General features: G+C 39.5%; 1 protein-coding gene across 3 annotated transcripts in view; it reads left to right on the forward strand.

Annotated features, from left to right (window-relative positions):
• Positions 1 to 21,732, forward strand: part of ZNF608 (zinc finger protein 608) — a 120,661-nt gene extending 98,929 nt beyond the window's left edge. For 2 of the 3 annotated variants that reach the window (XM_014577046.4, XM_006130110.5), the window contains 7 exons: positions 11,623 to 11,710; positions 12,167 to 14,615; positions 16,520 to 16,937; positions 17,482 to 17,654; positions 18,279 to 18,432; positions 19,673 to 19,754; positions 20,774 to 21,732. In XM_014577046.4, the coding sequence (XP_014432532.3) occupies positions 11,623 to 11,710; positions 12,167 to 14,615; positions 16,520 to 16,937; positions 17,482 to 17,654; positions 18,279 to 18,432; positions 19,673 to 19,754; positions 20,774 to 20,780 (3,371 nt within the window). In that variant the 3' untranslated portion in view covers positions 20,781 to 21,732. The remainder of the gene's footprint in view (positions 1 to 11,622; positions 11,711 to 12,166; positions 14,616 to 16,519; positions 16,938 to 17,481; positions 17,655 to 18,278; positions 18,433 to 19,672; positions 19,755 to 20,773) is intronic. The other variant, XM_089779281.1, reaches the window with a different exon arrangement.
• Positions 21,733 to 23,615: the final 1,883 nt, after the last annotated feature.

The following is a 23,615-nucleotide window of genomic DNA, read 5'->3' on the forward strand; positions in this document are numbered from 1 at the left end:
CAGTTATGGTTTTCAGTGCTAGTTCTGTGTGCTTTGGGAGAAATCTTTAGGGTTTTTTTTAGAGATGGGAATAAAAGATTGTCTTCTTGATGGCCAGAAACAATAGCTACAAGAAATAATCTTTGTTGTGTAAATGTTGCAACTAGCTAAATAAATAACAATTTCGTGTTAAGGTGCTTGTTTTAAGTACCTCTTGGTGATCACTTTGTATTTAAGGGAGAAATAAAAAAGGCCTGGTGTTAAACACCTGGCAAATGTAAAAATACCTTATTCAAAACCTACCGGAAATCCCTTAAAAATGAATTAAGTATGTTATCTTGTTGATGAGGCTACAAATTGTAATGTGGATAGAGTAATGCCAACCTACATTAGCCATCGACAGGGCAACTCTGTTGATGGCAACCAGAAATGTTTAGCTCTTCTTCAGACCTTTAATCTTTAAGATCACCATGCTTTCATAAAGTAGTACATTAACACTAGAGTGGTGTGTCTCAAAGGTTTATGACTGTAGCAGCGGTGCACTAAGGCATAAAGTGTTTCATTATGGTTCTCTTTGTTAATGATGCTGTATCTCCTCTGCTCCATTGCTGTACATTATTTGTTCAGATGAAGCTCAGTGTTCAGGGTGACTAATCACAGATCTGTGTTCCAGATGGTTTGATTACAGGATGTGGGTAAAGTGACTCTTCAAACATTCAGCCCCGCAGCAGAGCTCTCTGGAAAAAAAAACCCACTCCATATTACATTTACCCATCACTGACAATCATTACAGTTCCAGTTTTGTTGATCTTGGGTTTTGCAACATATGAACCTACTGTAGATGGCACAATTCCCAGGTTGTGTTATGTGTATTATGTGATTAAAATTAGTGAAAAATATAAAGTTTCTGGATCATTGTAGCACAAATACTGTCTTCAGTATAGATTTATGAGCATTTCCTGTGGCTTTTAGGCTGTTGAAAAAAAAATACTTGGAAGTCATGGAACAGGAAAAAAATTATAATTTTCATTGAAGGTATAATATAAAAATGTTTGAGGGTTTATTTGTTGTTGATGATGATGTACATGGATGAATAGATGGGAGAGTTTTATGATGGATGATGCTGTGGTATAACATTTTATTGCCTGTCTGGACTGATTGCTATGGGGTGCAGGAGTTATATTGGTCCTCCTAAATAAGAGGCAATAAAAAGTTCAGACATATATGAGTCTTAATCTCCTAAATTGTGGCTTTTCCTTCTCCTTTCCTTTCCTTGCCATGCTTTTTGACACATAGTTACTGTGGGCACAATGACATCAAATAGGTATGAGCCGAGCTTAGTTGATAGTCGTAAGTATAAAATAAAATTAGTTTAATCCATTGGCAGCAATTTATTTCCTGGCTGATAGCCCAAACTATCTTAGACATATCTGTGTTATGTATATTCAGCAGAGAGCAGTTGAATGCCAATTTGAATTTTATTTGTGTACAGATTTACAAATTTGTCAATAGAGAAAATATTCAGAATTGATTTTGTGTGCTCATGTGTATACATCAGGTGACAATGAGTGATATGCCATTTCAAAGCTTTGGTATAAAAATCTCTTCAGTTTGACGGTGGGACAAAGTGACAAAAAGAAGTGGTGTATTTACTGTCTAAGGGTGTATCTATACAGCTGGGCTTAACTCAAAATTAGATATGCAAATTGAATCAACTGCGTAGCTAATTTCGAATTGGGATCATCTACATAGCACTTATTTCAAAATAGAGCACTCTTCCTCCGACTTCCCTTACTCCTCGTACAATGAGGGTTTCAGCAGTTGGAGTAAGAAGTCCTCCAGCCTGACAGAATTTCGATGTTATTTTGAAATAACTGCCTGCTGTGTAGACGTAGACTAAGTTATTTCAAAATAATGCAAGTTATTTTGAAATAACGTTGCTGTGTAGACGTACCCTGGGAATTTTTCTCTGTCTTCAAGTGAGCAAAAACTGTCTGAAATTGGAAAAGCCTCACAGAAACTGCCTGGACCTGTGGTAAGGGTAATTCTATGCTCAGCCCTAAGGATCTGCACTCTCTGGAGTGTCCTCGGTCCACAGACCCACTTTGAGAATCACTGGTCTAGTCCTTTCTGCTACAGAACTGTGGGTGTGACTGCAAGGGTTTCTGAGGCTAACCAAGCATTATGCTTGAGCTGGCTCCATTCCTAATCTGCAAATTGAAGAAGAAAAATTATTTGCTACCTTCTGACATCATTACCTTGGCGATCCCCAGTGGTCTTTGGGGTGAATGATGTAGATAGTGGTTATGTTTTCTTTCTTTTATTAATTTTACCAGTCCCCTAAGTTGTAGATGGTGTAGTTACCACTAAGGGAGAATTTAGTGTGGTATATATTGGAGTGTTTAGTGTATATAGCACTGGTATGATATTTACTTTTACTAATTTCATTTTTAAATCACGGTTTCAATAATATAGACCCCCCCCCCCAAACACACCTAAATTGTGGTACATACCTCATTATCTAGATTTATATTCAGTTGCCAATGAGTTTCAAGCCTGCTGTCTATTGAGTGAAAAGAAACATAGGTTCGTTCACATATCACACACATCATTAAAACATAAATACCGTATATACTCGAGTATAAGCCGAGTTTTTCAGCACATTTTTTGTGCTGAAAAATGCCCCCCTCGGCTTATACTCGAGTCAGCCTCCTGCTCGCAGGCGGGCTCAGCGCGTCTCTGCCGCCGGCCGGGTCTAGCCGCGTGAGCCCGGAGCTCCGGCCCCGGTAACCGAGGTGCTCGGGGCGGGGGGCGCTGCCGGGAGCGGGCTGGGCTCCGTGTGTCGGGGGCCGTCGCTGCGCGGGGCGCTCGGAGCCTCTGCCGGCTGCTTGGGTTGTGGGTGTGCCCGCAGGTACTGCTCGGAGCCAGCGGCCTCGCCCCGGGGCCGCCGGCAGGGAGGCTCGGGGAGGAGCCGAGAGGGGCTCTGTCCTGGGAAAGGTCCGGGCGGCGGCGGCGGGGGCTGAGCTGGTTGGGCCGAGTGTCCGAGCATCTGTTCCCGTGTGTGACTGGTGCTGGCGCTGGGCGCTTTCTTGCAGGCGGCCCTTCAGGGGCTCATTGGATTGGCGGGAGGACTTTGAGCGGGAGTTACGGTATTTTTGATACCATATTGTTTTTGTTGACCCCCTTTTCCACTTACAGAGCGAGGTTATTGTTTTTCTTTGAAATAAATATTCATGTAATTTTATTGGTATGTATCTTCATTTTTTACATTTACCAGTAGCTGCCTCATTTCCTACCCTAGGCTTATACTTGAGTCAATATTTTTTCCCAGTTCTTTGTGGTAAAATTAGGTGCCTCGGCTTATATTCGGGTCGGCTTATACTCGAGTATATACGGTAATTCTTCCTTAATTTTGCTGATGAAGTGACTCTATTATAAATTTTATTTTTCATGTCATTCTTTCATCCAGTAACAAAACTCTAGTGTATTCTTACGGGTTCTATCTTTTGTATGTACTAAATTGAGTAGTATTATTCCCAAATGCTGTTGGGAATGCCTTGTGATGTCCTTGAGGAAATTTATGTAAATTCTGTTTTTGTAACTGGTTTAGCTTCATTGTTGCTATAATTATCACTTCCTACAATGTGGCTATAAAACTGAAGAGCGGTGAAAGGAGATGAAAATTATGCAACAAATATGAAATAAGACTAAATGTTTCTAATCTAGGATCTTGTCACTGCTAAAGGGCCTGATCCAAGGCCCCTTGAAGTCAATGGAAAGGAACCCAGAGACTCCACTGGTCCTTAAATGTGCTGTGGCATCTCTTATATTTAAGGTTTACTTGTATGACGTTGACTGAGCTATTGACTAATTGATCCATAGATGTTTGGGCAAAAAGGCATTGAGCAGCTTAGGTAACATGATCCTGTCTGTCCTCTATTGAATTGTTTTAAACCTCACATACAGAGCTTTCAAAGTGAAAGTAGTCCGGATACGGCTTTTTCGGCAAGCCCCCGCCCCTTTTCGAAAAGCCGCTTTTCTGCAAAAAATGAGGTTTACGCAGCTTTTAAAAAAGGGGGGGTTGCCAAAAAAACTGCATCCCAACTACTTTCACTTTCGAAAGCTCCACTTTTGAAAGTAAGATCGGAAGAAGATATCCTCTTTCGAACCTTCCATGTAGTCTAGACGAGCCCTTAGAGAACTAGTTACTTTTGTCTACTTTGCAGTAAAAGAAGAAATGTACAGTAGCAGGAATCTCAATGTCTGAATTATTGAAAAAAATTGTTCCTTACGCTGTTTTGATCTCTGGATGTTTGATGCTGCTTGGTGTGCAGAATATTGCTTACTACAGAAGTATCCTAATTCTGACTGCCCTTGTTGATTTGATTAATTTATACAGGGAATGTGTGCTCCTATTTTTGGGATATGTTGCTTGCTATTAAATGCATACCTTGTAAATTGTGCTCAAATCCCAACAGTTAAACCAACATGGAATTGGTAAAAAAAACTTAAGGGGGTAGCCGAGTTAATTTGTACAGGATAAACTTAAAAAACAACAAATAGTCTGGTAGCACTTTAAAGACTAACAAAACATGTAGATGGTATCATGAGCTTTTGTGGGTCATCTGAAGAGCCGTGCCCACAAAAGCTCATGATACCATCTATACGTTTTGTTAGTCTTTAAAGCGCTACCAGACTATTTGTTGTTTTTTAAGTTTATGGAATTAGTAGTCCACCTACATAGTTTGGAAGTGGCATTTTTATTTAACCCAGTGGTCTCCGACCTTTTTAAGCACAAAATCACTTTTTGAATTTGTGTAATCCAAGATCTACCTCAAACCCAAATACCCTTACCCCGCTTCCTTTGTGCCCCTTCTCTGAAGCCCTGCCCCTGCCCACTCTGTCCTGCCTCTCTTGCCCATCCTCCTTCACTTTCATCAAGCAGGGGCAGTGGGTTAGGGTGTAGACTCTGGTCTTGGATTAAGGGATTTGGAGTGCGAAAGGGGCTCTGAGCTGAGATTAGGGCAAGTTGTTGGGGGTGCCCAAGGTGGTTCTAGGTGCAGCCTCTGGGAAGGTACATTTATTCTGCATGTGGCTGGAAAAAATTAGAGGGAATGTTGCTCCTGTGTTCCCCAGAATATTTTCCAGTTGTGCCTCCAGTTGAAATAATGTTAGCAAAATGGGCAGAAAAGAGACAGTATCATAAATAGCAAAAATACTCCTTCTTCTATTAGTGATTGCACATGTCCATTACACTAAAGGTGTGTGCTTGCCTTTTGCACAGTTGTCAGACATTTTCTCCTGACTAGTACCTAATGGATTAGTAGGAGTGCCCTCTGATGCTTCTTGACACTTCATCCAGGTATGAAAGACTGTGCTCCTCCTACTCGCCTCAGTTCCTTCCTACTGCCAGTGACGGTTGTTGGAGCTTGATCTTTGTGTCTGGAAGTCTTCCCTCCAGTGTGTACAATACCTGTAGACCTAGGTTTTAGGGTGGGGTCTGTGACTGGGTACCAGGTTTGGTACCTGACTTAGACCTCATTCTTCTGACTGCAAGGCCTGCCAGTCATGTTATATGTCTATGCCACTGAGCAACCCACACCTAGCTGCCTTATGTTTCAGGGAGAGGGACAAACCCTCAATATGAAGACATGACTGCCAGACTGAAGTACTTGCCAATGAAGCCTGTACTTCAACTGCTGTCGGAACCTTTCTGCTCAGAATGGGTATGGTGCACATCTGAGTCAGTGAGAGGTGCTCCCCTTTTCTGAGTCCAGGGGCAGATGCTTGTTGCCGGTGTCTCAGAAAAGACACCATAAGTCTCCCAAAGACTGCGTGTCTTCAAATTCTATGGGGAAGGTGCCATGCAGAGGCAAGAACTTGGTGGTGTGCTCAGAGAAGAGTAACTCCCAGATGCAGTCCATAAGCCAGGAGGGATTGCTGAATCTGGAGCACCAGAATCGTCTGATGAGACCAATCGCTAAAGGCCTGCATGTCTTTCAGTATTGCAGGCTCTGGAGCCCTTTCCAATGCAGCCTAGACTTGAGGCTTTTGAGGCAGACATAGAATTACTTAACCTGTTGGTGCCAGCTCCCCCTGCAGTTCAGGAAACTTGCCTGTTACCAGGATGGGAAATGCAGGCTTCCATTGTCCTGGCTTCAGCCCCAGAGCACTGTTTGGTACCAGTGACTTCCATAGTTGTGGCTCCTCTATATCAGAGATGTGAAAAACCCTCATGGTTAACCCACTCCCTACCCCCTTGGTTCCCTTTCAACTCTTCTGTTTTGGCTAAACACAGGAATCATTCGCAACAGCAAGGTCACCATCTTACTTCGTCATTCATGTTAAAATTCGACACTTTCCAAAAAGGACTCAACAAACATTTGAACTATCTCACCCATTACCAAGATAGTTTCCCCAATTATCACCTCTAATACCATTAACTCACAAACATCCCACTCTCCCTACCTCTAATATAATCAATTCACAGACACTTACCTTCCTTCCTCCCCCCCCCCCCATCTCCCTCCTGTTCTGCAATGTGATTTGTCCTTTTCATATTTGTTCATTTTTTTAATTGTATCCTTTGGTATATATGGTTGTGACTACTTTCTTCCACTATTTGATCTGAGGAAGTGGGTCTGGCCCACGAAAGCTCATCATCTAATAAACCATCTTGTTAGTCTTTAAAGTGCTACATTGTCCTGCATTTTGCATGTGCTAGGGACTTTCCTATGGAAGAACTTGAGATGGGACCTTCTCAACACCTGTTAGGCTCTTTTTCATGGCCTGTTAAGGTGACTGCGTTGGCTTTTCCCCCTCCTGATGATATCAGAATAAGACTTGTTGGAGAGGTGGTTACAGTGCTGTATTTTCACCAGAAGAGGCGCAACAAAGGTCATGCAGGCTCCTTCCATCAGGTGTTTTATCATGTCTATTTTCATCTTCTAAGGTTCTGCCTTCAGTGGGTCTTCCAGTTGAACATCTCCATATGAGGCAGTCCTATATTCCATGTTGCTTCTGTTCACTTGAGGCATCTGTGTGATCATTTTAATTTTTTGGAAGTGGTTTTTTTCATTGCACGTTATTAAGAGAACTTTCCCAGGGCCAAAGAGATTCTGTTCATAAAGGAATGAGAATTCATCCTCTTCTACAATGTTTCCTAAAGAGTAGAGAGTAAAGGCTTCCTTTCTACAGATGTGTCTCTGAGGTTGTCTACATGATTCTGTTTCATAATAGACAAAAAGATACTGGCAAATTAGAATTAAGTTTAGACCCAGTTAACTTAAGGATGTGAGATCCCTGAAGTGGGATTGTACCAGTGTTTCTCAAAGTGGTCCATGGACCCACTCTGTGAAAGCTGCTATTGGGCTGCTCCGGTTTGTTTACTTACTGGCTCTGCTGTCAAGGAGCCTTGCGGCATGGCTCGGGCTGCTGCTTCCTGTGGTTCCCCTTGGCTGTAAACAGCAAACCGGCAATCCGTGGACCACTTTGAGAAACACTCCATTATACCCTTAAGGATTGATGCCTTAGAAATGACCAACAAAAATGAGTAAGATGCTAGTAGAACTGATTTATAAAGAAAGAACTTACTCCTGTTTGTTTGACACATTATTATTTTAAATATACAGTATTGACTTTCTTATACTGGAAGGTCATTTGAATGTCTTCTAAGAATTATTGAATTACTTATCGATTTCAATTATTCCGTGCTTGTGCCTACTTCTACTGCCTATCTCTATGCTTTTTGATTTTAAAAATATAACATACGGGTGCATGCACTCAACATACAATATAAAACTACATATATACATATAATGAACAGTAAGTGCAGGGAATTATAATGATATACATATATGTAAATACCAAGGAAAAGCCATGGATCATTTAGGATGATCCATGTTAATTAACAAAAAGTAACAAAATGAATTTAATGAATTTAAGGTTAAATTTATACTGAATATTATGAAAATAAAGAGAGAGTTCTAAAGCTTTGGTATTCTCCTCCCAAGAGAAGACATACAGCCCAATTGCTTTGTACAGTTAGAACAAGATTGGACAACATCCTGAAAATGTACTTTAGGGAACTCTCTGTAGTAGCTGAGAGAGCTGAGCTAGATGGCATAATAGAATTTAAAGATGGGAAAGATCTATGATTTCCACTCCGAGAGTTATGATCATTAGAACAAAATGAGATGAAAGCATTAATGTTACCACAGAAATAGTATTTTAATGTCTCCATGGTTGAGAAGTGGAGAGATGACATTTACTTTTAAGCTTCTAGTTTACAGAAACTAACTTTCCAGTGACAGATCATTCATTTTCATCATGTCTTCACTGGCATTTTCTTCCTTCTTTTAAGTTTTTGCCCATTCACTTGAGTAGGGTCAGGGACTACAAAAAATAATAATTAAATTTCATCGCAAGAAGTAAAATGATGTTCCATTTATTTTCCCAAAGGGTACGTCTACACTAGCCTCCTAGTTCGATCTAGGGAGGCTAATGAGGGCGACTGAAATTGCAAATGAAGCACGAGATTTAAATATCCTGCGCTTCATTAGCATGTTCCCAGCCAGTCGCCATTTTAGAAATTGACTAGCCCGAAGTAACTGCCCACTATACTGCCCACTACACGCGGCAGTGAAACAGGAATCCGAATTAAAGCCTTAAATTGAATTAGCTGGTAAACCTCATTCCAGGAGGAATAACATGCAATTTCAGTCGCTCTCATTAGCCTCCCTAGATCGAACTAGGGGGCTAGTGTAGACATACTCAAAGACAAAATTTGCCATTCTCTTTTGGCTCAAGTGGCATTATGTGGTCTGAATGTACACTTCTCTGTAAGAGAACAATTCACACAGGATTTATAGGCAAGCAACTCTGGATGTAGATTTGTTTGCTCCTTTTTTACAGATGCATAAATAGATATTGCTGGAGAGGAGAACCAGTCTGCAACAATTAAACTCCCATGCAAAGAAGCATTCCTTTGACCATTATAAATAGATAAGATTTCTCAAAAGGGTTATAACTGCTCTCTCCCCTCTTCCGTTTTGAAGATGAAACTACCTTCATTTTTTTGCTTTTGTTTTTTATCAATCACAGTACATTTCTCAGATTTTACTGATAATTCAAGTAAAGATTTGGAGTGGTTTACTATTTTGAGGTATCAGCCTCATTTAGGTCATTATTTACAAAATCTTGCCCTTAAACAGTGCCACAGATGATTAATGAGTAAATACTTTTTTAAAGTAATCCTTTTCTTAATCCTGTTTTCCTGTGAGCAAATGCAACTTTTACAGTTTGGAATAGGTTTGAACGCTATCTTAAAACAGTTCAATGACATGGGTCTTAGTGTATAAACACAACACAGTTTAGCAGACAGTAACCTTTCATCAAATTGACAAGCCTAGTTAGTGCAAACAAACCAGTGTTTGATTTACAGAGTCAAGAAGCATTAGGCTTCTCATTGTTGGGATTATTCCTGCCTGATAGACTATATATGCAGAAACTGTTCTATCTCGGTCACTCTCTCACTTACTCACTGCTCTTTACTGTAGAGTTGCATCATTTTTTTCCCTTTGAAGCTCTTTTTATCTGAGGCACTTGCTTTTTGTGGTCTGTGCTGCAGTGCTCAGCCCAGCCAATCAGATAGTAATATTCTCAGCAGGAATTGGCCAATCCAAAGCCTGCTTTTGTTGGAAATGTGAAACCCTTAGGGGAATGCAATAACAAAAGCCTTTCACTGCAGACAAATGTTAAGTGTTTGTGCAGACTTTTCCTGTTTTTAATTTTATTACTCTAAGAATGGAGGGTTTGTTGTTTCTTTCATGTTTCCTTTCAAGCAATTTTAATTATACATTTGTGCTACATCAGAGACTTTGGAACACAGTGATTCAGCCTATTGCATCTAAAGCTAAAACGCAGTAACCTTCTGGCAATACAAATATATTCTACTGCTGTAAATATAGCTGACATGCTGAAGAATTTTAAGCAGCTGGAAAGGTCTCTGACACCACACACAATGCCCAAGAGAGCAAATGATGAGAAAAACATCACTCCACCTTCCCCTATAGCTTTGTCAGGTGCATGTTTTTTATTTTACAGGGGTGGGGATAAAATATATGTCCCCAGCTATTACATTTGGTTACTTGCAAAGCATGGGTAAAAATAAATTTAATTTAGCTGATTGCCTAAATAGGAATTTTAGACTGACCTGGGAGTCTGTTTTTGACCTTGGTTCAAAAATGGTTTATTTTTTGTCCTTTAGACCATGTTTCCACAATATATGGCACTGTATAATAATACCAACTTAAAACCATATGGGGAACAATTTTCAAATCTGCTATTGAGAATTTTCAAGGAAATCCCTTCTTCCCTAGTACTTTAGCTAACAGCACTTCAAATACTTTCCTGCTGTTAAAAGGGCCCTAAGGAAATAAGCTGGAGGTTACATGTTTACTTTACATTGGTGCTGCAAAGCGGGATAGTTTTAGTGTAAAATTAGAAATCACACTGGTAACACAAAGCTAGCAGACAGGCTAGAAACATACTTGGCACAGTGCCATTATTATTTCCATTGTAAGAAAACTAGAGCTAGCTAGAACAAGGAAAATATAGAGAAATGCAAACAACAAAATTTGTGTTTGTAGTTTTAGTTAATATTCAGTTCTTTAGAATGAATTTCTGGAAACATTTTGCACTATAACTCTTCTTCTGCCTAAGTGAAAATAATCTTTTCAGGATTCATTCTAAAGAGACATGAGAACTGATTCAGAATATTGCCTTATGTTTATCTAACAGCATCTAATGAATAAAAGGAGTAATTTTGTTGACTAGTCCACAAACATGCTTATAAATTGTGTCTGTGAAAAAGTGTTTGAGAGAAAGCTGAATGGGTTTTACTGAAACCTTCCTTTTTTATGTAAGAAACCAATAAGGTGATTACTTAATAATACATTGATTTTTTTTTCAGACAAAACAAAACTCTAATCCACATGTATTGTGCAGATTTATTTATTTTTTAACGGGAGTATTTTTAAAGCAAAGATTTAAATGATGAACAAATTCACATTGAAACAGCATGTTGGTTTTGTTTTATATTTATCATATAAATAATAACAATATTATATACATTTTCCTCCTAAATGCCTCAATTTAAAGTTTGGAGCCAAGTTAATGGAAGGTTCACAATGAAAGAGCAAATGCAAATAATAAAGAGGATTTTAGCTACCTAACAAAGCTTGTGTGTGTGTGTGGTATTTTGGATATTCATTATTTCAAATAAATAAAATCGCCATTCTAGTATTGTTCTGAGTCACCTACTGATTTAACCACTAGTAACTGGTGCTTAGTTTATGCTGGCTGCCAGCCAAATGAAAGCAATTATGTGCAGTAATAGCAAAATTAAGAGGTGAATGTTGCCGTTTTACAGCAGGACATGGCAAAAACCATTTCCTTCTGTCAGCTGTATCTTGATTGCAGACACACACACTCTTTCCTGTGGGTTTTAACTTGAGGTCACTGAAACCAAAAAAGAGGAAGAGTGTAGACCACAGCTTTTGAAAGCAAACAAGAATGTAGCTCTATTCATCTTTTTTTAATTGTTCTAACTGTGATAATACTTTGTTTCTTTCCCCTGTACAGGTGTCCTTGTGGTAAACGTTACATGGCGGAACAAGACTTACGTTGGGACCCTGCTGGATTGCACAAAGCATGATTGGGCCCCTCCCAGGTAAGTAATCATACTGGGACTTTTTTTTCTCTACTCCATCCCACCCCTAGTCTTTGGCAAAAAACTGTACAGAGATTAATACAGAACAACTGCATATAATTGAAACCATACAGAACAGGAATGTGTAATTCTCTCTTACACATTGCAATAAGCAGACAGTGAGGAGGGATTCTGTATTTTCTATTGTTATTGAAAAAATATCCCTGGAATTAAACAGACTTTAAGTTCATTTTAATATATTTTCTTGGATACTAAGAAATATACCTTTTTTCTCTTTGTCAGTAATGTTCCTGAAGCAAATGTTTTGTTTATATTTCATGACATTCCTATTTGAAAGAGCCCATCCTTTCTCTAACAGCATTGCATTACGTGAAGCCATGATATAGTTATAACAGTTCATGTTTTCTGGTGATGACATTTTAGTCTCTGTTCTGACTGCTGCTCTTCTTAACATAGGTTTTGTGAATCACCAACAAGTGACCTGGAAATGCGAGGAGGTCGGGGAAGAGGAAAGCGCGCACGGTCCACTGCAGCTGCACCTGGAAATGATGTGAGCTTTACAGAGTCAAGGGGACTGCAGAACAAGAACAGAGGTGGTGCCAATGGAAAGGGGAGGCGGGGCAGCCTTAACTCAAGTGGACGCAGGACACCCCCAAATTGTGCAGTGGAAGATGTCAAAGCCAGCCCCTCATCCACAAATAAGAGGAAAAATAAGCCTCCGATGGAGCTAGACTTGAACTCCAGTTCAGAGGACAATAAATCTGGAAAGCGTATTCGCACCAATTCTAGAAGCACTCCAACCACACCACAGGGGAAACTCGAGACTACATTTTTGGACCAAGGCTGCTCTTCTCCAGTACTGATTGATTGCCCTCATCCCAATTGCAACAAAAAGTACAAGCACATTAATGGACTGCGTTACCACCAGGCTCATGCACATTTAGATCCAGAAAACAAGCTGGAATTTGAGCCTGACAGTGAAGATAAAATTTCAGATTGTGAGGAAGCATTAAGTAATGTGGCACTTGAATGCAGTGAGCCAAGCACAAGTTTATCAAGTTTTGATCAGCTAAAAGCACCAACATCTCCTTGCCCTCTTAATACCCCAGGGACACCCAAGGGAAAAAGAGAGTTGACCAATAATGGCCCAACTTCAATTATCAGTTCTAAAACTGGCAAGAATTCTGGTAAAAAGAAGGGCCCAAACAGTGAATTGAATAGCCTTCCTGTAATTTCTAATATGGCAACCACATTGGACAGTTGCTCAGTAGCAGAGAGCAGTTTGGCCTCTGAAATGCCCAAACTAGAAGCGGAAGGATTAATAGACAAGAAAAATTTGGGTGATAAAGACAAGGGCAAAAAAGCCAATAATTGCAAAGTGGATAAAAATCTATCAAAACTTAAAACAGCAAGGCCTATTGCCCCAGCTCCAGCCCCTACTCCTCCCCAATTAATTGCTATACCCACAACAGCCTTTACAACCACCACGACAGGGACAATACCAGGATTGCCCTCCTTAACAACGACTGTTGTTCAGGCTACACCAAAGAGCCCTCCGTTAAAACCTATTCAACCAAAGCCCACAATTATGGGAGAGCCAAGCACTGTAAATCCAGCTCTCACATCTCTCAAAGACAAAAAGAAAAAGGAGAAGAGAAAGCTAAAGGACAAAGAAAGCAAAGAGACTGGAAGTCCTAAGATGGATTCTAAGATGGGAAAGCTAGAGGATTCAAAAGGGTCTGGGAAAGATTTATCTGGACATTTTTTAAAGGACCATCTCAACAAGAATGAAGTGTTAGCTAATGGACTGTCAGAGTCTCAAGAGAGTAGGATGGCAAGTATTAAAGCTGAAGCTGATAAGGTTTACACTTTCACAGACAATGCACCCAGCCCTTCTATAGGGAGTGCCTCCAGAATGGAATGCAGCACTTTGGTGAACGGACAATCTTCTTTGGCGCCACTGCATGTGTTGACACAAAATGGTGCAGATAGTGCAGCTGCTAAAACCAATAGCCCAGCTTATTCTGATATTTCTGATGCTGCGGATGATGGTGGTTCTGACAGCAGGTCAGAGGGCATGAGGTCAAAGGCCAGCTCTCCTTCAGATATTATTTCTAATAAGGAAAGTGTTGTAAAAGGACATTCTTCAATCACAGCACAATCATCACAAGTAAAAGAGTCCCATTCTCCCTATTACCATGGCTACGATCCTTATTATTCTCCAAGTTACATGCACTCTGGACAGGTCAGCACCCCTGCAGCTGGGAACAGCAGTACCTCACAGGGATTGAAGATCAAAAAGGAGGCCGAGGAAGAGGTTGAAAAGAAAGACAAAACAGAACCATCAGATTCCAAGAAAAATGATACTAATTCCACTAATTTACAACCTCAGCATCAGTCAGTAATAACTCAAAGACATCCTGCACTTGCCCAGTCACTTTATTATGGACAGTATGCCTACGGGCTTTACATGGACCAAAAGTCCTTAATGGCCTCCAATCCTGCCTATAGGCAGCAGTATGAAAAATATTATGAGGACCAGAGACTGGCAGAGCAGAAAATGTCACAAACTGGGAGAGACTGTGAAAGGAAAAGTGAACCCTCACTGAAGGAACTAGGAAAAGACGACAAGCAGAAAAATATTCCGTCTGCTACTATCTCAAAGGCTCCTTCAGTCCCAGAGACGAGCAAAAATAACACTAAAATAGGGTCATCAGTCCCCAGCAAAGCAGAAGAGACAAACAAATCACAGATTCTTTCCAGTCACCAGCAGCAACTTCAGTCTGATAGCTTCAAAGCCAAACAAATGGAAAACCATCAGCTTATAAAGGAGGCTGTGGAAATGAAATCTGTTATGGACTCAATGAAACAGACAGGAGTAGATCCTACCACAAGATTTAAACAGGTGAGGTCCCTGGAACGTGAACACAGATCATCTTGAATTATTCTTAAAAGTTTCACAGATACGATTTTACTGTATTTTTCTATCTTACCTAACGGGTCAAACTCTGCCATCCTTTCTGACATTGTGTAGTACTTTATTCCTTGGGTAGATCTATTGCTTTCAGAGGGGCTTCTGGGAGAGGGACAGAACAAGGCATGAGTAGAGGTGACAGAATCCAGGTTTACGAAATGGATTAAAATTAATTTTAAAAACCTTAATTAAATGGAATTCATATGTCCATATAGAAACAAGTAAAATAAAAACTCCGGAATGTAAATGTCAGTCATTCAAGAAATAAGCACTTTTCACTGTGAATGAAGTACAAAGTGTTTGAAAAAATGGCTTGGGTTGTTATTGGCTTGTTTTTTGATGACAGCTTGCTTTTACTAAAGATAGGTGTGCAGATTCATTTGATGCTCAACTCTTTATCCTAATCCAGCTTGGCCTTTTCAGAATGGTTCAGGGGACAACCTTCCAATCTGTCCTCAGTAAGTGCATGAGCCCTGCAGGGCCACGAATGGGTAAAATCCTGTCCCTACCGAAGTCAATGATGGTTTTACCACTTTGGCTCTTCTTGGCCTTCCCATATCTTAGACAGCCTTTCAGTCCACTTCCCTGCCAAGACACGTTACTGTTTCTTTGTGACCCAGTGTTCCCGTACTGGGAATAGCTGCATACGCTGGCATTTGGTATATCCCAGATTAAGTCTTAATAAGCCATCTTTCAAGGTAAGGCGGAGTTGAATGAAGAAGGGTCATAGAACTAGAAGGAAAGTGGGATGGTTCAGGTCTGGATAGGAGAAGATACCTTTAGACTAAGATGAGTATCTGAAACAAAGCTAGTGCAATTTATGTATGCTGTTTTATAGAAGCCATATAGCCACTCTTAACATGTTTGTAAATTCCTTTATAATAGTTAGATATATTCTGCACACATTTCTCAAACCCTGGCCTCAGTTCTGTGACAGTGCTGCACTGTTGTAACTTCACCCTTGTGAACAATCCCACTGAGTTGAATGGTACTGCAGTGTGTAGAGTGACTCAGTAGTACAAATGTTGGCAGTATTAAGGCCACTGTAAACACCTTTCCAGCAAGCTTTTTTTTTTTTTTTCTTCAGGTTCATCATTTCAAATGATCTAAATCCTTTGACATAGCATATTGTAGTTTACAGATGGGAAAGTCTTTCTATGGCCTTTAGTAAAAATACATATTTTATGTATAGTATCACATAATTGTAACATCTAATTTGTATGTATTTCATAATTAACCTCGACAAAAGCATGAGAAAGGATATAAGATGAAGTAATTCAGTCAGAATTCTGTTAGAATTTTATTGCTGTTATGTTTCAGGCACTGGATTCCTTAGGGCCGTGGGGGTGCTCAACCACATCTCCATCCCTCACCCAAGCCTCAACCCCTCCCCCCTTTTACCAGCCCCTGCTCTGCCCCACCTCTTCTTGCCCAATTCCACCACCTTCCTTTCATACCCCATTCTCACTCCTCCCCTCTCCCCCAGCACCTCCTGTTCAACCTGAAACAGCTTATCGTAGTGGGCACGAGGGATGGGGAGGAAATGATCACTGCCAGTGGATGGGAGGCACAGGAGCTGGCTTCTGGTGGGTACTAAATACCCACTCTTTTCTTTTTTTAAGAGCATCCACAGAGTCAGTGTCTACGTATTACATTGTTAAGTTGGCTGGATTTTGAATTTAGAAGTATAGTGAACTTGTAAGAAACAAGTCTGTCCTACAATATACATAATCCGGTGTGTTATTAAAAGAAGACATCTACAGAAGAGTGACAAATATCAATAACTATTTTGTTTTTGAACATTTACAACAAAATGTATTTCTCCCTCCTATCAGGACGCAGATTCAAGATCATGGCATCATTACGTCTACCAGCCCAAATACCTTGATCAACAAAAATCAGAAGAACTTGATCGGGAGAAAAAACTAAAAGAAGACAGCCCTAGAAAAACACCTAATAAAGAAGGTTCCATACCTAACCTTCCTGTCTCATTAACAAGCATTAAAGAGGAGCCAAAAGAGGTTAAGCGTTCTGATTCTCAGTCATTGGAGGAGAGCAAGATAAAAAATGATGATCGAAAGACTCCTGTAAATTGGAAGGACTCTCGAGGTGCTAGAGTGGCTGTTTCCTCACCAATGAGTCAGCATCAGTCATATATACAGTACTTGCACGCTTATCCTTACCCACAGATGTACGATCCCAACCATCCTGCGTACCGTGCAGTCTCTCCTGTTCTAATGCACAGCTATCCTGGTATGTATTCTGTAACGGACATTGTACACTGGTAAAGATTTACGCACTAACATTGCAGTAAAACCTACATTTTAATATTGGCTACTAGCAGCCTCACAGATGACATTTGTTTTGCTTGTTCTTATGCGAGGGAAAGTTCTGCAGATTAAACTGATTTAATACAACATGTTCCTTTTATGAACTGTCAGAGTTCCCAGCTATGGGTTTCCACAGCCCCTGACAGGCTGCTGTTGCTGTTAGACTGACAGATAGTTTATTGCCTATAAAAATATTCTAAGCACTTACTGTCAGAACCATTATAGTTACTATTCCTTTCACTTAAGAGGACCCATAAATGTCTGAAATGTCTGTAAGATCAACCCTCTTTATAACCTCCATTCATCAGGGTGAATTAGCTGAAAAAAATCGAAGAACAAAGATACAGTTCTATAATCACGTGATCTGATTTTGATGTAATCCCCTGTATTGGAATCTCTCTACCCCATAGTGGTATAACCAAATGTAAAAACAGTAAGTTGATGTGGCATTTATTGTTTATCTGCAGGGGCCTATCTCTCACCGGGATTTCATTATCCTGTTTATGGGAAGATGTCAGGGAGAGAAGAGGCGGAGAAAGTCAATACCAGCCCTAGCATCAACGCAAAATCAACCACTGAATCTAAAGCACTGGATTTGCTCCAGCAGCATGCCAACCAGTACCGTAGCAAGTCTCCTGCTGTAAGGTTTCATCTGTTGTTACTGAAGAGCAATACGTTTGGGAAAGGGTAGGAAAAGGGCAGAGAACATCATCCAAAAAAAGTGCCTCATTTTGCAGTCAAGCTATGAGTTCGAGATTTTTTTTAAGCCATTATTTAAATCAAAAGTAATTTAAAATCAGCATGCTCCCTTAGCATAACCTGGAAGTGACAAATGTAACAGCGTTTTGTGCTTATGTATTTCCTAGTACAAATAAGTAGATTCAGATGGAAATCCAGATTCATAGATACCTCTTGGTACATGGTATACTTTGTTACAGTTTACCAAGAAGCTCCTGTCTGAAAACAGATAACGAGATAAGAAGTAGAACTATGGGATTTGGTAATACTTCTTCAAAATATTTGCTGTAGCTCTGTTATCTTCTGAAAAGCAAATTATTGAAATCTTACTTTGGAGATGGCCATGTCAGAGCCAATAGTGTTATTTTGTCTTCAGATAACTTTAGGGCAGCTTTGTACCTGGGGAGCAAAGCAAATCCTCTCCAGTGTGCTCATAGTTGTGTGTAAATGTCCATGGCTGGATATCCAGAGGGAGTGTATTTAAGAGAGATTATATACATTTCCTTTTATTCCTTTTTATTATCAGCCTGTGGAAAAATCTACAGCTGAGCGTGAGCGGGAAGCAGAGAGGGAGCGAGATCGTCACTCCCCATTTGGCCAGCGGCACCTTCATACACATCACCACACGCATGTTGGAATGGGCTACCCACTTATACCAGGGCAATATGACCCATTTCAAGGTGAGCTGTGGTTTCAGACAGTGGGATCAACGTGTCTTTTGAAGTTGTTTAATAGATGCTGCAAGTATGAGATGAAGCAATTTTAATAGAAACCCTTGTTTTACTGAAACCAGAAAAAAATAGCTTGAAAACTCTCAGCAAGGACTAAGCTACTAATACCATATTGCGCTATAGCTATTGTTTCATGCTTGAGTAATACCGTTTTAGAACTCAACCACTGATTGCCAGGAGATTATTAAAATTTTACTTTATCAGCTAGGATATCGTTCACATGAGTATTTTCACCCATAATACAAACTGACATGAACTGATTAGAAAGACCCAAAGGAGGTAAAACAAATAAGCCTTTTTACACAATTAGTCTTGTGTAAACAATGGAGAGAGCATGGTTAAGAGAAAAGCTTTTAATTTTGAACAAAATTTATGTACAACAGGGACCCTGCAGTCAGCCTTGAGATTGTCACAGCTATAGCTTCTCAAATAGCACATGATATATTTTTCTTCAGGTGAATACAGCACATATTGTTGCAGTTAAGGGAAAAGAACAACAATAAGACATGCATGAAATTCTCCATAAGTTTTTGCTTTTTTCTGACACAGTTCTTGCAGAAGGAAAAGATTTCCTCCCATGCAGTGAAGTACACTCTAGTGCAGTGTACAGCTAAAATTACATTAATTCGTTGTGTTCACTCAGTGCCTTAGAGTCATTTTCTTATGCAAAAGTCTGAAATGTTACTAAATTTGATTCAGCGATTCCATATGCCTTTTGGGATGCATTATGCTCTTTCAGTGGGAGAAATTTTAAAATGATACGTTAAGATGGAAGTATTGTATTCCAAGCAGCTAGCATGTCGTTTCTGTAATTTACTGTGACTTTTGATTCTTGTTGTTTCCTGGTACCCATTATTTCTACTGAGCTTCCTATTCAGGATTTCATACAAATCGTTTAGCACCATGCAGTGCAGTGCTTGGAAAGAAATACAATAAAGTAGAATGCCATATTTTCTTGTAAAATGCCTATTAAGGAAAATTCGGCACATTATATAAAGGCACATGGGTCAGACCAGGCAAATTGTCTTATCTTACTTGCCAGAAATATTTGATGTATGCATCCTGCGAAAAGTGATTGGCTGCTATTTATGGTTCTTGTCATTTTTACACCAATGATTATACCCATCATTTCTCTGAACACCATAAAACCCAGACATATATCCAGTCTTTTGTTTCTTCTTTCCGTCAGGGTTGACCTCTGCTGCCCTTGTTGCCACTCAGCAGGTGGCTGCTCAGGCATCTGCATCTGGTATGTTTCCTGCACAAAGAAGGTAAATATCTTGTAAACCTTGAATTATACTTATACAGACATCTTAATAGGGAAGGAGGGAGAAAATTACAGGTTTCTTAGACTGGAGGTCTGCATCCCTATAGATAGCAGCTTTTATTGAGAAGGGTGCGGTGCTAGGGGTTTTTTGGTTAATTGTAGCTCTATTCTTCCTAACAAGACACTTGTCTTTGACCCTCATACTATAATCATAATGTAGATAATTAATCAATGATTGCCTATCATCTGAGATTTTCAGAGAATATCCTTTACCTCTTGGTACTATTAAAGTAAAACAATCCATTATGAAGTATATAATTAGGATTCAAAATGTTTTTATAGAAAGGCAAGTCAAGGGATTAATTTTGGATTAGTTCCATCTAAAGTTGAGTAAACTTCTGCTCTTATTACAAGTATATCTGGCTTCCTGATTTTCACAAACTTTTGTTGGAGATAAAATATGTTAGAAGGCACCCTAAAGATTATATTTTAAAGTTGCATAGGCATCAGATATAATTGCCTTCAAATTATTTACTTGCTTTTAAATAGAATTTACTTTTCAAAATCTAAAGGAGATGGAAACCTTATGTGTAATAAAAATTCTGGTTTAAGTGAAAAGCTCAAAATCTGCTTTAACAATGAAGTCTCTCTTCTACACCTCCAGGATAAATCTTATGCAGTAATTACCAACTTTCATGAGTTTATCACAAGTCCTGTTTTTCTTAAAGCCCCAGTCTCCCAGAGGCATGTGATTACATGAGACTCTCAGCTTTCATTTGAATAAAAAGAAAGTTTTTTAGCACTCGGTGTTGCAGAGAAAAGTATGAACATGTGACCCAGGTGTACCTGAAACATTCAGAAACTAGAAGACATAATTTGGAGTAGGAGAATGGGGTTAGCAATACTAGTTACATGTGTTTGGTTTCACAGTTTTTGTTCATTTCAAGTGTTGAGAGTTAAGTGACTGGAAAGGATATCATACTAAAGCCTCATTCTCTCTCTCTCTTTTTTTTTTTTTTTTAGAGAATGAGGAGTTTGGAAACGTACATTGTCATGTGACTGGATCACATGGGGAAGCGCTTTATTACAGACATCAGTTCCATGGTGTTAATTTGAAATGCCTTAATGGCAGGCAAAAACCAGTCATTTCATTTTTGTAAATTGCAGATTTTATCACAGAGTAACAAATGTTGCTGTAATTAGACTTCTGTTTATATATATATGTGTATATATATGCATATATATATATATATATTCTTTACTTTTTTTGTATTGGTAACCAGGCTCGTACATGGGGTCTGCTGCTAAGTTGCAAACCACACAATAAAGGAAAAATGTACTTGTCATGTTTAGAAAAATGTTAACCACAAAAGGCCGTTTTTCTTTTCTTTTTGCTTTTTAATTGTAAATAAATAATGTTATGTATCAGTGTGCCTGAACCTTGCATACCCTTCTAATATTGCCCACAAGCCCTCAGAGAGGCTAACTGTGATGATGACACTTTGGTACAATTTAGATGTCTATTTGGTGGCTCCTGTTAAGATGCATCAGTGTAAAATGTTACTGTACTCACTGTTTCATTGTAATTGTGTATTGTGACAAATATACATTTGGAAGGCATGGGATTGCCAGTACCACAAAAACTGTGTTGTACATAATGTATAGATTTTAAATGGGGAAATAATGAGTATCTGTGAATAATGAAATGTCTTTTTTGATAATCTTGAATGGCAAATAACCCGATAGCCTGCATACCAGAAGACATCTGTGATTGTTCTATTACTTGAATAGTCCTACAGTCTTTTTTTTAAATGTTTACAATTATCCAGTTTTAGAAGAGAGACTTTAATGCCATTGCCTGGTTACTTGTTTTATGCTGTAATCTAGTTTATTTTATGTAAAATGTATATTGAATGCTTTCATTTTTATACCTGCCTTAAATAATTTGGCAATCAGAATAAAAAAAAAAAGTTGTTTTTGTATTTTTTGGTGTCCGTCTCACCTTGCTTTCCTCTGCCCAGCTTAGAAAGAGAGTGTGTCCTAAATACCAATAGGTATGTTTGGCAGAGTCAGTTAGCTATATAGCTAACACCATATAGCTGCTAGTGTCTCCAGAAGAATTTTGGCTTGGTTCCTGGGCAGCACCCCCCAGTTTGGCCATTATACTATCTTTGAAATGAATTCACTCACTCCATACCCAACTTGTACCTTTTTCTCCTGGCCCCTTCTCCCTTTTTGGCACATAAGGCCTGAGCCACAACTGTGATTAAAGGAGGTCTTTCCATTGATTTCAGTATTTGGATCAGGTTCCTAGCACCAGGAGTGATTCTTCTAATTGATACTTAAGCTGCTAATACTGTCAGCTGAGAAATGACTTGCTGTGTGCACTAGAAACACTGGCTAAACTTTGCCCTGGATTTAACCTGTGCAGCCCCACTGTGTGGAGTTGATTGGATGTACCTGGGACAAAATTAGCCCTTCTTTGTTTTAAGTATTCCTATTCATACTACTTGAGAACAGACAGTCTTGTATATCTTACTGCCTTCTCTGATAGTTTGTTCCACTGCAGTAAGTAGAGTACAAGACGGTGGGAAAAAAAGAGCACCAGTTAATGCATGAAAGAAACAAATGGTTAGCCAGGTTATTTCAGGTGTCAGCTTTGTCCTTGATTGCATACCACTGAAACATTCATCAGCAAATACAGGGGGTTTTGAACTCTCATTCTCTATTCTGATGACAACGTGCACTGCCAGAGGTCAGAGCTTGTGAATGAAGTGGGTACCATCTCTCTTGCTTAGTGGATACTAAATGCACAAGGGTGAATTAAAGATTCCCAATAGACAAGCATACTTGAATTTGTTATATTACCTTGATGAATCTGCCATTAATGTTGCTATAATTGTTTTACTTTTATGGACATAAAATCGGCCCCCTTAGTGGCTAGTAATAAGGTTTATTGATTTTACTATACATTATTCATCTCTGGGCTGCTCTTATCATCTGGTCCTGAACACATGGAAGGATTGCAGTGCTGACAGTTCAAATTAACTTAAGAAATGGGGGGAAAGGGTGTATTCTTTGGGGCTGGAGGGGAAGAGGATATCAAGTACAGAATTCTTGACCACTTAATAAGTGTCCTAATATTAACATTTCAATTGCCTTGTCTTGAAATGTGGCATAGATTTGCCTTTAACACTTCTAAGCTAAACAGACTTTATACATGCACACTATTGGTGATTCTGATTTAGTGTGGCTTAAGAATGAGTGTCCATATGTAACCTGAATGAATTACTGTGATTGACAGAAATAAGCAGCAGTTTAAAAAATTATTAATGCCAGAGTTTCATTACATTCTTTAGGCTTTAAGAGAGGCTAGTAGCCAAAGCCATTCATTGGTTTCTTCCACTGACAATCTGTTCCTCTGTCACTGTGGCTTTCCATTGACTTTAACAGTTTGAGGAACTAACAGCCTACATATTTTGCAATTGTGAACTACTAGAAGAAGTACAGCATGGCTGACATCTGCAAAAGCCAGAAAGTGGCCATACTGCCAAGTGTCAAGAGACAGACATAATACACACAATTCTGAGTCAGTTATATGAAGGTCGAGTCTCCAAAGAAGCAGTGAAGAGAGGAGATAAATATGGGGAAAGAGTTGCCACCCTAGGACTGTTGGAATGCGAGAGAAGCTGGCCCTTCTTGTTAAGCCATCTTTTCACTGGTGGTCTTTGTTTCTCAGGGTGCGTCTACATAGCAAAGAAAACCTACAGCTGGCTCACGCGGCTTAAGAGGCTGCTTAATTTCATTGTAGACATCTGAGCTCTGGCTGGAGCCTGGGCTGTAGGACTCTGCAAAGTAGGGGGGG

Source organism: Pelodiscus sinensis, chromosome 6 (genome assembly GCF_052426305.1).
Source record: "Pelodiscus sinensis isolate ZL-2025 chromosome 6, ASM5242630v1, whole genome shotgun sequence".
Classification (NCBI taxonomy): domain Eukaryota; kingdom Metazoa; phylum Chordata; order Testudines; family Trionychidae; genus Pelodiscus; species Pelodiscus sinensis.